The sequence below is a fragment of the Tenrec ecaudatus genome, chromosome 5 (genome assembly GCF_050624435.1).
Source record: "Tenrec ecaudatus isolate mTenEca1 chromosome 5, mTenEca1.hap1, whole genome shotgun sequence".
Lineage (NCBI taxonomy): Eukaryota > Metazoa > Chordata > Mammalia > Afrosoricida > Tenrecidae > Tenrec > Tenrec ecaudatus.
Genome location: NC_134534.1, coordinates 114139082 through 114156372, shown reverse-complemented (window position 1 = coordinate 114156372; position 17291 = coordinate 114139082). Strand labels below are relative to the sequence as shown.

The 17291-nt window shown below is 43.7% G+C and overlaps 1 protein-coding gene across 2 annotated transcripts in view; it reads right to left on the bottom strand.

The window, feature by feature from the left end:
• The window catches only part of NTRK2 (neurotrophic receptor tyrosine kinase 2), a 494743-nt gene that overhangs the window by 277857 nt on the left and 199595 nt on the right, over positions 1-17291 (bottom strand). Inside the window, exon 13 of one of the 2 annotated variants that reach the window (XM_075549851.1) lies at positions 9958-15448. The exons of the other annotated variant lie outside the window; for it this stretch is intronic. Coding sequence (XP_075405966.1) covers positions 15411-15448 — 38 coding nt within the window. The 3' untranslated portion in view covers positions 9958-15410. Of the gene's footprint in view, positions 1-9957; positions 15449-17291 lie in introns of those variants that run through there. 2 annotated transcript variants of the gene reach the window in all.

Sequence of the window (17291 nt, the reverse complement as noted above, 5' to 3'; positions counted from 1 at the left end):
AAGGTGATCTTATTGTGAGGAGGAGGGGGGAATGGTGTTTGCATATGTTTCTTGAAATGAGACCAAGGTAGGCAATTTAGAAGCTAAGGATACTGAGGGTTGCTGGCAGCCTCTGGAAGCTGAGAGGGAGGCATGGAAAATATTCTCCTTCACGGCTTCCAAGAAGGAGCCCACTCTGCTGATTCCTGGATTTTGGACTTCTTGTTTCCATAACTGTGAGAGAGTACATTTTTGTTGCTTTAAGACTCCTACCTCTGTGGTAATATATTACAGCAGTCCTGGGAACTAAGACATCAATAAATCCCTCGTCCACAGATTCAACAAGTTCCTCAGAAAATCCTGCCTCCATTGCTCCCGGTGAAATTAGGATTGGTTTAGGGTCCTAGCCACTTACTAGTCCTTCTTCCCTCACAGGCTCCCTATTTCTGACTCACCCTTTCAGCTTGAGGTCTCCCACAGCCCAAGTGCAAGCCATTCCCACACCACCACGACCCCGAAAGGTGAACTCAACGGAGCGAGTTCCATCTATTGTCTTTGCTGCTTTGAAAGTACAATCAGGACTGCTGGCGGGAGTGAAATATAGCCCAATGCTTCAGCACATGATCAAACACGGCGAGGGATCAAAATAGTGGACTTACAGTCTCACAAACCCTAAGTAGCAGTTCTCTTTTGTTCTACAGGGTCGTGCTGAGTCTGCTTGTGACCCATCACCAGTGACTAAAGGGTGCAAGACTATGAAAGCCCAGCTCCAAGTCGGTTTTGGAAATTATGGCCTCATGCATAGAAAGTGCTGAGTAAGGAGAGCTAAACCCTAATAAGGCGTCTTTACAAAAGAAATTCTACTCAGAGACAGCTGGAACGCAAGGGTGAACAATTGTGAAAGAAGCGGCACTGCTGTTTCCCAGTCCAACGTTTTCCGCAGGCCTCCTGGCAAGGTATTGACGTTTTCTTCTGAAAGAATGTGAATCAACAATGAGATCTGCCACCGTAGGATATTTGCTTGATGGGGAACACAAAGTGAAATGAAACGCAATCACTTGTGGTTTGAGTATGCAGGCCTGACAAACAAAAGCCGTTTCAGACCTTGTTTTAGGTTGTCATAAATAAAAGGACGGCTATGGCTGAACTAATTGACATTTTAAACATTCCACAATGTTGCCTTGCCCAGTCTGTGTGTGCTGTGTGCATGCTTAAAGGATGCTTACAGTCTTCCCGAACAATGCACGTGGTAGCTGCTCACTTAAGAAGGCAGGACTGGCTTTGAGCACCAGCAGCCAATTGTCCAGGTAGGCGTATTCAGTGCACTGTGCAGATGGGCTCACATGCTGCTCTACATGGGAATGGGGAGTCACAGTTAGGTGGAACTGAGGTAAGACGGCCTAGGCGGCGTGGGAGCCCACCAATATAACTCACCTACGTTCAACCACAGAGAGCATCACCGAGCAGAGGGGCCAGCTCTCAATCGCGTCAAGTCATTTGTGCAGAGACCAAGCGAGCCATGGGCCACACCCAGTACCAATGACTGAGCGTGTTTGAATGGTGGGGCATCGCCAGCCTGGAAATCAAGGCACAACTCTTTGGCTGAAACCCTCCTCCATAGACTTGCCCAAGCTTTCTTAGAGGGAACGGCAGTCTGGGATGCTTGTGCCCAACCCCCCCTCCCTCAGTCTCTCAGGAGTGGCTGGCATTGTAAGTTGACCCGTGCTGCCTTCTCCAGCTCCCTCTCACAAGCCTTTGGTCCATAACTGTCCTCGCACCCAGGTTAGCATAGCATCGGAACATTCCTACAGCCTGCGATTGACAAAAGGAGCTCTAGAGACGAAATGCTGACCCGCTTGGCTGCTAATTGAAAGGTCAGCCGAGGGAAGCGAGCAGCCGCCCCACAGGAATAAACACCTGATGGTCTGCTTCCATCAAGAGCATAGTCTTGGGGACCTTACGGGGCTGTTATACTCTGTCCTGTATGGGCTCTATGATGCAGAATGGATTCATTACTAATGGAATCTATTTGGCAAAACTCGTCTGCTCTATGCCAATTTATGTGTGGTCCCATGAACTCCAAGGAGAAAGGCACTTGCAAAAATCATTTCAAATTGGTTTAAAGTTCAGAGAAAGAGAAAGAGCTGGGAGACAAAAAGAAAGAAGAGGAGAGGTAGAAAAAGAGAACACCTGCAGTCGTGCCTCCTCTTGAGAAACTAGACGCAGAAATCCCCTGTCCACAGCCTAGTCACATATCGCAGGCACACACCAGAACGTCCAGAGACTCCACGTAAAAGCCTCTGACACCTTCAAAATTGTTCTTTGTGCTCATTAATCCCAACTGCTAAATTGCCATTTTGGAATGAGACTGTTAGTGCCTTAAAGGACTGCCGTGGTGGCGCAGTGGTTATGTGTTGAGCTGCTAACCAGAGGGTCAGCAGTTCAAAAGCACCAGCTGTTCCACAGAGGAGCGATGAGACTTTCTATTCCCTTCGAGAGTGACAGTCTCAGAACCTCATAGAGACAGTTCTACCCTGTCCTGCAGGTGGGTGTGAGTCAGATCCACTGAATGGCAGAGACTTTGGTTTTTATTTTTATTTGGCTTTATTTGGATTTATTATAGAACTGCTGTCCAAGATGTCCTTTGTAACCACAAACACACACACACACACACACACACACTCTCTCTCTATCTCTCTCTATTTTACTCTGCGAAGAGGGTTAACATTAGAAGGAAAACTTAATGCTGATTTCTTCCAAATTCAGAGTAAAACAAAAAGGGAGACAAATCAGCAGTGTCGTTTACAAGCCCAGGACAATGGAAGCCTCCAAGCTGTCAAAAATAAGAGGTAAAGCAACTGCCAAGTGAGAAATTGTGCCAAGTTTGAAATCCACTCAATCCTTATATCTTGGAGTTCAGAACAGAACACAAACCTTTTGGGATTTGTAAGCATTTCTTCTCAGCAAAACGTCTTGCTATTTATAAGGCAGTAAAAATAACAACAAAAAATGCAACATGGAAAGTTTTTAAAATGGGAATGTGGAACATTTGAAACAAGGAACACTATGGACAGTGGTTAAATTCCCATTTAACCAAACAATTTATTATACACAGAATAAGCCTATCAAACTGTTTAAACCTAGTTAGTGGAACCCGGGTGGCACAGTGATTATGCATTAGACTGCTAACCTAAAGGCCAGCACTTCAAAACCACTAGCCAGTCTTCAGGAGAAAGAGGATGTTTTCTACTCCTGGCAAGATACACTGTCTGACACCCACACGGGCAGTGCTACTTGGTCCCCTTGGGGTCTTCATGAGTCAGAATCTAGTTGATAGCAGGGAGGAGTGAGTGAGTGAGTGAGTGATTCTGTGTGTGGTGTGGACGTGTGCAGATGTGTGTTTAGCTTTCTGTGTCTTTCTCACATAGTGACATACACACTCATATAGTGCCCTAGATGCATATTATGGCCTATCAATTTTTAATCTTCTAATGAATAAAGGAGGCCTAGTGGTGCACTGGTTAAGTGCTGAGCCCCTAAATGAAGGCCAGCAGTTCAAACTCACCCAGCAGCTCTACAGGAAAAAGGACCGGTGATCTGCCCTTATATAAAATACAGCTGAGAAAACGCTACTTGATGTATGAGTTAAACATTGACTTGATAGCACCCAAGCATGAAAACAAAGATTAAGAAAAAAAAAATAAATGTTTGTGTTGACATGGGAAACTAAAGGAAAACAAGGGGGGAAGAATTTAAAAAGAGATTTAAAAAATAATTTAAAAAGAGATAAAAGGGAAATAAAGCAAAGAGGTATCAAGGGTAGGGAATCTTTTTAACTCTCTGTGAAGTCCTGCAGAACAGGACCCCCGTCCCCCCACTACCACCACCACTGTGGTTTTAGCTCTTACTGGAATCTAATCACACTATTGTCTCCATCTGCCCTTCAGCCCCGGTGGCACTGTAGGTTACAGAGTGAGCTGTTCATCATACGTTAAAGCATTTCAAACCACACCAGCCACTGTGTCAGAGGAAGATAAGGTTCCCTGCCCCGTAAAGACTTACGCCCTTAGCAACCCTGCATAGTATCGCTGTGAGTCGGAATTGACTCAGTGGAGCGGGTTGGGCTTGGATTTTGCCCTTCTTCTCTAGAGACATGCAGGCTGCTCGGGGTTGTCAGTCTCTGAGTGCTCACACCTACTCTTTGTCTACAGTGGCATCCTGAGACCTATTTCCAATCCTTTCAGCTGTTTTCTCATTTGATCTTTACCTCAAGTCTATGAAAAATCAAGTAGATATTTATTAAATGTCAATTATTTATCAGACAGTGGACAAGACACTGGGGAATGCCACAGAAAATGACATCCAACACTAGCTTTAACTTCATGGGCTATGGCTTAATGATTCAATGGTAGTATATTTAATACTGGCTGACCACACATCTGTCAGTTTGTCATTCGTGTGTGTGTGGTGGCATGCATACTGCTATCATACTCTATTTCAAGTTGCCAGCGGGGTCACCTAGAGGGGACACATTTCCCAGAGCTTCTAGGTTAATACAGACTAGAAAGAAAGTTCTGATGATTTACTTCCCAAAATCAGCCAAAGAAAACCACATTGACTATTCTCTAAGAGAGTACTGGAAGATGAGACCCTAAGTTGGAAGGCATTCAGAATGCACAGTAGCCACAACATAGACTTGGGCATTCCAAAAGTTATTCAGGACCCAAACCCAAACCAAACTCACATCCTTCGAGCCCATTCTGGTGCATAGCGATCCAGGCAGGACCAGGAAACGTATTTTTCTGTTGTAAGTGGGGTTGCCATAAATTGGAGCTGATTCGATGAGAACTAACAATAAGAACAATAGCAGCATATTATTGCCCATACTCTATTGTATGAGGCCAAGGACATAGAAGGCTAAATATCTGGGTCAAGGTCACACAAACCAGTGCCATCTGACTTCAAAACCCATTCTGTTTGTGCTGCCTTCCCTATGGTGAGCTCTTTTTCTTTGCTGCTTGGGTATAAGAGAAATCCATTAGACCTCTGCTCTGTATGTTAGAGGATGTAATTCTTGACCTGGTCAAACTCAGTGGGAGCTGGTACCAGCTGTGCCCAAATTCAACTAAGAATGCTTTAAGAAGGAAAATGGCATTGCTATTGTTGGATGTTATCATGTCAGTTCCAATTCATAGTGACCCCGTGGTTGGAGTAGAACTTCCCCAAAGGGTTTTCTAAGAAGAACGGAGGAGTTACTAGATTGAATCTTTATGAGACCGTATCTCCAGGTCTATATCCAGAGAAGCTGCTAGATGGGTTCAAATGTCCACTCTTTTGCCTAGCAGCTGAGTATTCAAACATGGTCCAACTGGAGCTTCTTGGAGACATAACTAGACATCCCCAAATCCAGGTAAATTCCAGGAGGAGAAGCATGCAAGGGAGCAATCTTTAACATGCCAGAAGTACCTCTGGAGACGATGTTCAAGTTCATGTAAAAACCAAGAACACTCCCAAAGTATAACCCTGCACATGCAACTCTGACCCTCCAACCCTAACTCCTGGGGCTTTAGGCACAACTGCATGGATGTACCAGAAGCTGAAGCCTAGTCTAGAGGACAAGCTGTCCTTGTCTGATGACTGAAGTTTTATAGAATGGTTCTGCAAGACTGATTACAGAGAGTGTGATGGGAATTGCTAAGAAGAGAGATGAGAGGGTGGGGAGTAACACAAAAGAGGCTCCTCCTTTCCTCCTCTGCAACAGAATAAACAGGACAGAGAGAACTTACTGTTCATGAGTTTATGGTCTGGAAGAGATTTTAATTTAGTAAACACAAGCCGGGGGCCTTGTAGTGTGTGAGACGGGACTTGACCAAGTGACTAGAAAACTAGCATGTGCCCTTGGCAGTCACTCTCCATCACAGGCTGCCTGAAGGGATCTTCTCTGGAGGAGCACCAATGTGACTGAGCTGTGCAGGTGCACATCTGCCCCTTGCTGCTTTTAAGGCTAGGCATAGCTCCATTATTTTCAGCCACCTTGTTCCAAAGTCTAGGTTCTCTCTGGGAAGGTGGAGGATGTGTCTCAAACATACCTTCCCCCCATTCCCCGCTGGCAGCCCCAACAAACTAGTTTCTTCCAGATCAGTCTTGGGAGTGTCAAGCATGACCCCAGAGAACAGAAAGCCCTGAAGTCCAAGACTGGTGAGAAAATACACTTTGGAACCATCAAAAACAACAACTCCATCATCAAGGACAATGGACAAACCAAACATGCCATGGGTTTTCACTAGTGACTTACCACTGAAGGCATCCTTTTTGCAGCTGCTCCATTTCATAAGGCAGAACTTTCAAAAGCATGTGCCAGGTTCATTACTGTGCATGCAGTTGCAAGTCAAGATCTGCAAGGGCTTTGTGAATGACACAATATAACCAAGGTGTAGTGGGCACAGCAGGCCCCGCCCCGACGATCTAAGATGTTCAACTTACACTTCTGTTTTGCCACAACGAAGATCTTTGCTCAGCTGTTGGTGCAGGTTGATGTGGCCACTGGGTGTCTGCACACCCTGATTGCAAGCACCCCTTACAGATTTCATCCTGAGCAGCTTTCTATCCTCTCTCTGGTCCTCACCCAGTCTGGATTGTTCAGAACAATGGCTCCAGAGCAAGCCTACCTGAATTCAAGTCTTCGTGTTACCCCTTGTCAGCTGGGTAACATGGGGCATGTCCCTTGGTAGTTCTGCCCCTTAGTTTCCTAACCTGTACAATGTAGAGAATATTCACATCAGCTTTATGGGGATGTTGGGAGAATCATAAATGAATCCATAAAGCACCTAAAGAGTGCATGGTACACAGAGCGAATTCCTTTCCAAACAAAACCCAAACAGCTGTCATTGAGTTGCTTCCTTCTCACAGAGACCCACTGCATGACTGAGGTAAACTTCAATCTATGGGGTTTTCAGTGGTTGACTTTTCAGAATTAGACCACCAGAACTTTCTTCCAGGGCACCTCTCAGTGGACTGGAACCCCTCATCTTTCAGTTAGCAGCCAAGCACAGTAACAGTCTGTATCATCCAGGGGTCTGAGAACTCAGGATGCATCAGCTATTATTATCTCGATCCTATGGCAGTATTGCTTTCAAATGGCCAAAAGTTCTGCTTTAACCAAATGAACAAAAGGAGACCGATCAGAATTGGGAGAAGGCACTGCATCCAGAATTCTCAAAATGTGAGGCAGAGATAATAGACTGAAATCCACTGCCCTACATCCAGACTCAACACTGTCCTCCAAAATGGAGTAGAGCTGCTGTCCTGGTTTTAGAAGATGTAGTTCTTTTACAGAGACAGACTGCCTCCTCTGTTTTTCTACAGAGAAGCTGTTTGTTTCAACTGCCAACCTTTACATTTACAACCTAATGTTTAACTCACTGTGCCACCAGGCATGCCCCCCAAAGCCGTAAATTCAGCACCAGTAAAGTACCAGTGCCAATAACTTACAAAGGTTCAATAACAAGAAAAATTAAAACCTAAATTACAAAATATTCTTTGAAAATAAAACATTATTACTTCAAACGCAAAATATTTCCAGGTAGGCCAACCATGTGTTATCTAATAGAGCTAAGAGAGAAATTACCTCATAAAGAAGTAAGCATTTCTTTCTCAGATTGGAGGAAGCCTGAAGCAAGTATTTTCCTTTAGACACGTTCTCAGCCAAGTTGTTTGTTACCCTGATGCAGCCCTGGGAGCTGGAGAAGCCGTGTGGAGACCCCTGACAGCGCTGAGGTGCTTCTATCACCACTGGATCCACAAGACTTACCACCCACCGGCCTGTGATCTGCCTGAATTTGGCGTTGTTGCATGTATTTCATGAGTCTGAAGAGGACTTTACAGATTGTTATTGGCTAATTTGGCCCTATTATTGGACTTATGGACTTGATCTGGCCAGGGTTGGGATGATTTCTCAATACTCAATTGATCTTGTATATAAAGCTCTTTCCTCTATACATATGAGTGTCTGTGAATTTGTTTCTCTAGTCTACCCAGACTGACACACTGTTTAAATAGATCATTGAAAAATCATACTTAACGTTGACCCAGTCAAATGATCACAATTCTGGATTAACCGAAAGAGCACAAAAGAGACCAACCATATTTGAGATAAGCTACTTCTTCTAGAGTTCTCAGATCACAAAGCAGCATTGCAGGTTATAATATTAGCTCAAATAAACAGAAGCCTCTGAAGTTTACCAAAATTGAATCTGAGATAGAATTCATGTAGCAGGATCACTCAGGCAGAGAGGGATCCCAGAGCAAAATGGTGATAACTCCAGAGAAAGGTTCTAAGTGGCCTCCTCAGTCTGGGCCAGGTTCAAAATGACCCTGTGAATAATTTCCTTTTGTGTGAACTCCGTTCTCTGCCACCACAGTCTGCTTATGCTCAATAGATGCACGTGACTCAGGTGCATGGACACTACTGAGGTATAACTTAAAAACCTTCTAAAACCATCTCCCAGGCAATGAGCTGAGGACTTTACATGCTCCATCTCATTGAACCCTCACAAGTTCTCACTGATCATCCTCTCCCTTTGAGAATGAGGAAACTGGGGATGCAGCAAGGAAATGACTTCCTTATGGTAATTCTTCATGTGTCACTGGGACTCTAATATGCCTCATGTACGCCCTGTGCCAACTGCATCCAGTTCTCTATTACACAAATGTCAGTTGCCAAAGAAAACCTGTTCTCTGCTTAAAACTTTAGAAGGGCATGTAAAAGAAGTACACATCCCCAACTTGAAGCAGGAAGCTCCTCTAAAGGGTCGATGCAGTTGGTTGATAACACTTTAGGTCACCCAGGATTCCTTTACTCAATCCCTAAATTTTCAATTTGAAGCAAAGCCTGTTATCTACCTATCCGATGCTGCAATCTCAGAAATACAAAAAGTAGGTGGCTTTAAAGAACAGAAATTTTATTTGCTCACAGTTCTGTATGGAAGCTAACTGTCCAAATTCGGGTCTCAGCCATATTGATTGCTTCCATAAGTCTCTCCCAGTTTCTGTTGAGTGTCAGCAATGGCCTTGCTTGAAGGCAGGTCCTCACATGTCATCTGTCTTTGCATATGCGTTCCTAAGTCTATTCAGTGTTTTTTGAAACTCAGAAGTGATTAGGTTTAGGGCCCGCCCAACAAATGAATGGGCTCATTAACATAACAAAAGAAAACACCTCCTTCCAAACAGGATCATATTGACAGGAACAGGTTAGGACTTACACAAACATATATTTAGGGGGTGGACAATGCAATTCATAATACCCCTTCATGGCTATTAGAAAGTGAAAGCAGGTTTCGGTTAATCAAAAAGTTCTATAAGCCTTAATTATACATCCTAGGCAAAAAGATAAAAAGGAGGGGCAGAGAGGAGGAGGACTCTACAGTATGTTGGAGGCAAACTGGATGTGAAGTATCCGTGTCACATGGGCAAATTCTTTTACCTTGTGCTGTGTCCTCTTGTCTTCTCTTTTCTTCTTGTTCCATGAAAGCACAAGCCATCAGTTCATTTGGCCACAAAGTAACATAGAAAGTTGGAAGAGAGTACTGAGTCATCTGGTGGGACCTTGGTTATATCAAGTTTTGAAAATATTAGTGGATTTTCCTATGGAAAGTACCTTTTTGTTTTGCTTTAATACTCTCGAGGGATTTGTTTTTCTTTTTAAATTACTTTTTAGGCAATTTCAATGTAAGGACCTTTTCAATGTAAGAAGAATCAGTTAAAAAATAGTGTATAGAAACTTTTAAAGTGGGAGGTTCTGGGGTTGGGGTCTAGAAGCTAGTTGGTTTAGGATTCCCAGAGCTCTGAATAAGGCTTCTCCCACATTTCTTCATCTATTGCCATCCGGACAACATACTGGGTGACAGTATGTATATGACAGTATGGAAGACGGGCAGGAGGTGTAACAAGGATTTACAGAGAGTGCAAGACACATAGAGATGAATTATAAAACTTTATTGGCGTGTTAAAAAATGAATGAATCCAGCAAGTACATTTATGGTCTGTCAACATTTTTAAAACAGCACTTAAAAACAAAATAAAAATGATTATCCATTATTTACAGGAAACATTAAGAAATGGCTTTCAAACCTGGAGCGTTCTGGAGGCCATGGCATGAGAACAATTCACAGGCAGCCTATGGATAACAGCAAAGGGATCTGAACATGAAAGGGGTGAATAAAGGCATTGTCCTTCTCAGAGATCTCTGGCTACTTTCTGTTGGTTTATTCCTAGTATATATATGGGCCGGCTTGGAAAACAAAAGGAGAGATCTCTGTTCTCTCTATGTTTTGCCCACGTGTTCCATGAAAACCAAGACTGTAGGCAGAGACAGTGGCCTGGGGAGGAGGTGGATGTCACCCTATTGTGGGTGCTCATTGATGTGAATTTCTAAGGTGGCACTGCATTATTATCGAGAATTAACCTCTGATCGGGTCCCCTGTCAAAATCAGATCGATACAAGGTTCCTCTGTCCTTGAAGAGCAAATCAATGAAGTGTGGGTTGTTGAGGAGAAAGCTGCATTCTGTGATCAGCTGAAGAAAAGGTGTTTGGCGACACCTCCTCAGCCTGGAGAGTCCTAAATCTTCCAGGTGCTCCTAGGTCAGCCTGACTAGAGGGGTGTGAAGGAGCTCCTGGGTATTGGGAAGAGCTAATGTGCTCAGCTGCTAACGGAAAGGTTCATGGTTAATGTCCATCCAGAGGCATCTCGCATAAAAGGCTGGGCGATCTACTGAAACACCAGCCGTTAAACACACTATGGAGCTCAGTTTCACTCTCGCACACATGGAATTGACATGAGCCAGCGTGAAATCAATGACAACTGGTTTCCTCTTTTAGAGGTGTGCGAACAGAGCAGATGGCTCCTTGTGACATAAGTTTGGTTGGATTCAAGTTGACTGAGTTGTACAACTCCAGTGGGTACCACTGACATAGACTAGAAGTCATGGGACACCTGGATCAGGTACAGCCCAGATGGCCGGGTGCACCCAGTGACAGCTCGTGGAATGCCATGCTTAGTTGCTCTCTCTGGGTGTGTGCAGAGTCTAGACAACACAAGATGAAGAGAGATTTCTTTTTAGTACAAAAAAAAACAACTGGATAGCACTGAAAAAGGAGCTCTAGGTAGAAAAGTCCAAAGCGAGGGGAGGCATTATTGTGAGAATTGGTAAGGTTATATGTAGTAATTTGACTTCATTTTTCAATGAAAGGTTGGGAGTCACATGGGTTAAAATTATGCAAAGCAATGAAAAAAAAAAAACAAACTACTGGTTTGCTACCAAGTCAACTCCGGATTCAAGAGAGAAATTTTAAAAAGACCATGTGGTATTTAAGACACTGAAGAGTGAAGGAAGGAGTGAGAGTACAGAGCTCCACCATACTGGCTGCCATACCTGGCAGGAAAATTGTATTCCTGCCCTAGAGTCCTGAAGTTAAAGAAAACTTGGTGACACTGTAGGCTAAGAATTAGACACCTAATCCCAAGGTTGGTGGTTCAAATCTACCAGTCGCTCTGTGGGGGAAAGATGAGGCTAGCTACTCCTGTAAAGATTTAGAGTCTCAGCAACCCCGGCATAGAGCATCCCTATGAGTCAGAATCAACTCAGTGGCATTGGGGTTGGGCTCTGTCTTAGTCCCGAAGCTCTCAGGAAAATGGCGGTGTAGTGGTAGTCGTTCTGTGTGGGAGACTCAAGACCCTCTCTCTCCAATGTACCCCATGCAGTGTTTGCTCCTGTCGTGCAACGTTTCTCTATGAGTTGGGAGCCAACTCAGTCTCAACTAGCAACAATATTTGCTTAAGCTAGTGATTTCTCAGATTGCTGGTAAGGATGACCTCTGCCCTGCAAAGAGGGGCCAAGTGTTAACTATTCCGAATATAATTTAGGATAACGTGGACGCCCAAAGCAAAGTCGTCCTTTATTCTCTGTAGCTGTGTGTCTGTGTCTGTGTCTGTGGTGTAGGAGGAGGGATTGTCTGCTTATAGTTCGTGCTGCCTGTTTCTGGCCAGAAAACTTCGCTGGATCAAAAGTGAAATCAGCCCCCGGAGGGGAGACAAGCCCAACCCCTCAATCCATTCTGCGATTTACTTTCATGACTGAGAGATGAGCCGTCTTCAGCTTCACACTGTTCTTGTTTGTTGTTGTGAAAGGCAGAAACCACAAATCATGTAGTGAACCTGGCTATTTTCGTCTGCTTTAGACAGTCACCACGGGATGGGAATCTGAGCCACGCCTCTGAAAGATCCTGCTCCTGGTTTCCATTAACCCATGTCCAAGCTGACAGATTATGGAACCCTGCGAACATGGGGCTGCGTGTTTTCCCACCTAAACCTGACTGACCCTAAGTAGGCCAGGATAAGTGGACAACTGATAAAAAGAAAATTCGTGGCAGACAGAACAGGAAGGAGGTCTAGGCTTAGGAGAAGGCTCTGGGAATATGGAAGTGGAAGCTACCAGGGCATGGTGGGAAGATATGCCCTCTGGGTCTGGGCAGTTCCCTTGCTAGTGAACGATGTACAGAGGCCCATGCGGTTGGGCAGAAGTCTCAGAGGAGGAGCAAGTGGAAGTGAGATGCTAGGGCTGTGAACTCAATTCCCTGAGGCTGCCAAAATAAAGCTCTCTCCGCCAGTCAGTGTCAGCAACAGGGAGAAAGCAAAGTGAGAGAAGACATAGAGATGCGGTTACAGAACAATCACAGTCCTAAGACAACGAGCCCACAGACATGCTTGCTTGGCCTACATAATGTTATAAAAATAACCGAGCCAACTTTTTTTTTAAAAATAGGGACACTTCACATAAAAATTCAGATCTTGTTTTTTTTTGTGCTTTTGGGGTGGGATTTTTTTTGTTGCGTAGAGTCAGAAGATTTGTAAGCCCGGGCTTCGATTCCCCTCAGGCCAGCTAGGCTGGCTGAGGTCGGGGGCAACTGGCTTTGTCCCCCAGCCCACTCCCACAATTTAAGTTACCTGCCCAGGGCTGATGTGCAAGACCTTGTCTGAGCATGGCAGATAGGATTTCAGCAAAAATGCTGCACAAATACATGATCCATGCGTTGGAAAGCATGAAACAGAAAATTTCACAGGAGACGTGAAAAGCAAAGGCTGAAGAGGGTGGAGAAATGAAAAGCTATGCTACTGACCCCGGGCTGTAGGAACTGGCAAAAGGAGAAAGCCATGCACCAGAACTACAACTTTCTAATCGCCTGCTGTTTCTCAGCGTTTCCTGGGAGATGTCAACTGCTCTTTGATATATTAAATTGCCTTATCTGGCCACTTCTCTCCATTTAAAAACAAAAATCTACTGAAACCCGATGAGCTACAGTTACAAGTAACCTCCCCCCTTTTGGGTCTGGGAAACTTTAAAAAAATAGTCCTTAAACAATTTGTCACCTCATTATGGCTCATGGAATAACAGAAAAAAGTTGGTACTAAGTGGCCTATATTTAAAACCTGTGCCATATGGACACCCACCCCTTGCTCAGCTTGAATCCTACTTTTCTTTCAGGGGTCAGGATGTCTGCCATTAACTGGCCTCTTTGTGAATCAACACCTTTGGGAAGAATCAGAATCTAACTAGTGACAGGAACTGTCACTTCACTTCCAACAAGAAAACGGGCACTTGGAGAGACTTCAGACCTCCCAGGCCACTCACACACTTTTGGGGAAAACGAAAGCTTCTGAGAAGGGGCTGCCTTTTTACACTTGGCAAAAGGGACCCTCTTTGTGGCAGGGATAGGAAGCAGCCACGTGCAATGCTGTACTCCATGGGTCTCAGTGACGCGTCCGCGTCGAGCAAAAGTATACTGAGTGGCTAATGTCAGTAGTACAGTATAGAAGAAGGACTACTCTTTAGGTATCAAGTGGGACTGAAATGAACCCTGGGTTACTAAAATTAATGCCTTGGTTACGCAGGATTCAAAACAATGTTTCCAAGTATGTTGGACAAGTTTAAAGACTATAAAGCCTTAAAGCTGAACTGAGAAACTTGAGCAACTATTAAAAAAACAAACCATTAAAAAACATTCAGTACTTTTCCAATTCAGCCTTGGAGTGTACGTGCAAGTTTAGCAGTCCGAGCTGCTTCTATCTCCAGGAAATTCTCCAAACCTGGTTCTGAGGGCACCTCACCAGCAAAGGCTAAAGAAGGCAGGGATGGGTTGAGGGCATCCAAATCTCTCTGCAGAACCGGGGTGCTGAACACCACTGTCTGCAAAGCTTATCTCTGTCCCCGGGGTGCTGAAGCAGGAGTCCACACATAAGACTAAGGGCAAGCAGGCATCTGTAGCCCCAAGACTGCCCTCTCAGCACTGAAGCTGGGCCTTAAAAAGCACACATTCATTAGTGACCTGCCACCTCTGTGCTGCCTGGCTCAGGAAGCACTTTGCTGCTCATGAAGACCTAGCAGCTGGGCAGTAGGCTGCAGAGGGACTTCTCTGCTCAGAAGCAACTCTCCTGCTCACAGCAGGCCAGCCATCCCCCTCACAGGCCTTGTCAGTGCAGAAAGCTGCAGTTCTATAATGGAAACAGCATGCAATGTTGCGGCCTTTTCACCCGGAAAAGTTCTGAAAGGCAGGTGGCAAATGAAAAGGGACAAGGTTATCATGTCACCATGTGCATATTGTTCACTCCTGTAGTCTTTCGGAAACTGGTTTGCGCTAACCTAAAACCTGCTCGGCGGCTGCTTCTTTTTCAATGGATTTTAACTAACTAACTAACTAACTAATTAATTACTTATTATTTTGCCAGCTGATGAACCCTAAGAGCACCATTAGTAGTGCTGCATTGCTCAGAGATCTAAGTCAACACTACGGACCTTTATTATGAGTGAAAGAAAGGGCCTTTCGATAGTACCCAAAGCACTTCAATCCTTACAGTCTCTGTGTGTAGATAAGAAAATCCAACCCACTGAATTTAGTACTGACTCATGAAGAATAAAAAAAATGACAGTGAAATATGTGTTAAAAATAGGTTAGATTATTTAGTAGGCATTTGTACTGTCAGTAATTTAGATCTTTTTTTTCTTTACAGTTCACCTTTTATAAACAGAGGCAAAAATAATCAATACATTTCCAACATGGTTAAACAGGAGAAGCACAACCCAATGGAATTTCACTTTGATTTTGCATTTGAATCCTTATAAAGGCAGAGAAGCATTAGCGTAAAACATTTTCTTGAGGTGCTGCTTAGCTGTCAGAGGGCGGGCTGCCTTTGTATCCCAAACAGCTCACAATATATGCAGGCTTCATGCTCTAAGTCCTTCCAACACCACCCACATCTACCACGAAGCCCAGACAAGCAGCACTTCAGGATAAGCCAACACCCTTCCCGAGGCAGCTTAGAGGACTGCATCAACAGACAGTGCCACAGCCCCTTTCTCTGGCTTTTCCTTTGTTTCAGTTACCCATCCAGTGGGATCTTATGAAACAAAACAAAACCTAAAAGAAACACAAAATAAAACATAAGTCATGCTCAAAAGAAAAACAAGTACAATCACTTTCAAAAGAACATCATGAAATAAACATCGAGAACAAGAAAATAACATGGAATACACTTTAAAACATAAATCAATATATCAAAACAGAAACAAAAAATTGGGAGAAAACGTGGATCTCATTATCGAACAACTTAAACTTGAAAGTAGATTTCATATGGCGTGTGAAACATGGGGGTGGGATGGGAGGGTGTGGATTACAATGGATTTTTTACACTGCGCTATCAACAACTATTCATATATACTGTAAATCTCCTTAAAATAAGGAAAGATTACAATGATTTAAGGAGATGTTGCAATATTAATGACTCTGAATAATTTTGGTATATTTGTCTGCATAAGGTATAAAATTAAATTCAGCAACATACATTCACCCCAACCCCAATTTATCATTTCCTGCATAATTTTACCAAATTATCTCTAAAGTAACTGATTGATTACTTATCAAAAGAACCAGGTATATGCTCAAATTTAACTGGTAAAATACTGGATCACGTAAAAAAATTTTTTTAGAGTTTAAGAAAAATCCCCTCCCCCCAAAAATTCCCCACATAACATTATTAACTGCCTAAAGTTAATTACCATATCATATATGCAGCACATACACATTCTCATGTATACCTATTATATACCATATAGCATGTGTATATATTGTATATAATTTATACAACACAGAATTTATTAAGTATTATGATTATATTATATGTGAAACATATGATACATAAAACTGACATTAATCCTGTCATGGTGAAACAACGGACACTCTAATACATGATACAAAAATAAAGAAAATGGCATTTTTGACATGAAATGCTTCATTGTCCAGCAGATGGAGAAAGATGTGTGAATAACTTGGACAATAAACAGTGCCAACTCTACCCACAGTATGCCTTTAAGTAACACAATAACCCCAACACATAGCTTCTATCATTGCCTCCTCTTAACTGGTGAGGAAAATGAACTCCACGTGGCTTGTCCAAGGCCTCAGAGCCACTGAGTGATAGAATCCAGGTTATCAGCCAGAGATTCTGATTCTTTAAGCCCCCTGCCAGGTTGCTGGGGGGAGAGTCATTTGCAAAGTGCTCCTGACCCAAGAGCACCCAGTTGAGTCAGACTCATAGTGACCCGCTGCAGAGTTTCTGAGTCTGTATAACTTCATGGAAGCAGACAGCCTCAGCTTTCTGCTGTGCTTAGCAGCCCATTGCCGAACCCATAACACTACCAGTAGAGTACAAAGGACAGAGGGTACAGTCGACTTTTCAAAACTTGCCTATTGGAAACATACCAGGAACAGGGAGAATTCTATTACTTAGAATCATGAGTGGAATATTCATGACTCATTTTCTTTATCAAATTTGTAAATGAAAAAATACATGATGAAATAGAAAACTCTCCTGTCCTAAGACATTTTCATATTTGGCTTTGGACCAAACCAAACTCACTGCCATTGAGTCAATGCTGACTCATAGTGACCCAGTGGGTTTCCAAGACTATAACTGTTTATGGGAGTAGAAAGCCCAGACTTTCTCCTGGTGCTTGCTGGTGGTTTTGAGCTGCTGACCATGAAGATTGTAGCCCAACACCAAACCACAATACCACCACCCCAGGGCTCCACTCCTAAACACAGTCCTCTAGAAATTCCATCTTCCTCAACCCAATCTGCAAGTGCTGGTATCACCTGGCTCCAGAAGGGTAACTGCCACGATGAATCTGTACCATCCTTTACAGTAACTCTGAGAGACTTGAAGAGCAAGCCTTGCCCTTCCAAGCATCTCAGAAAAGAGAAC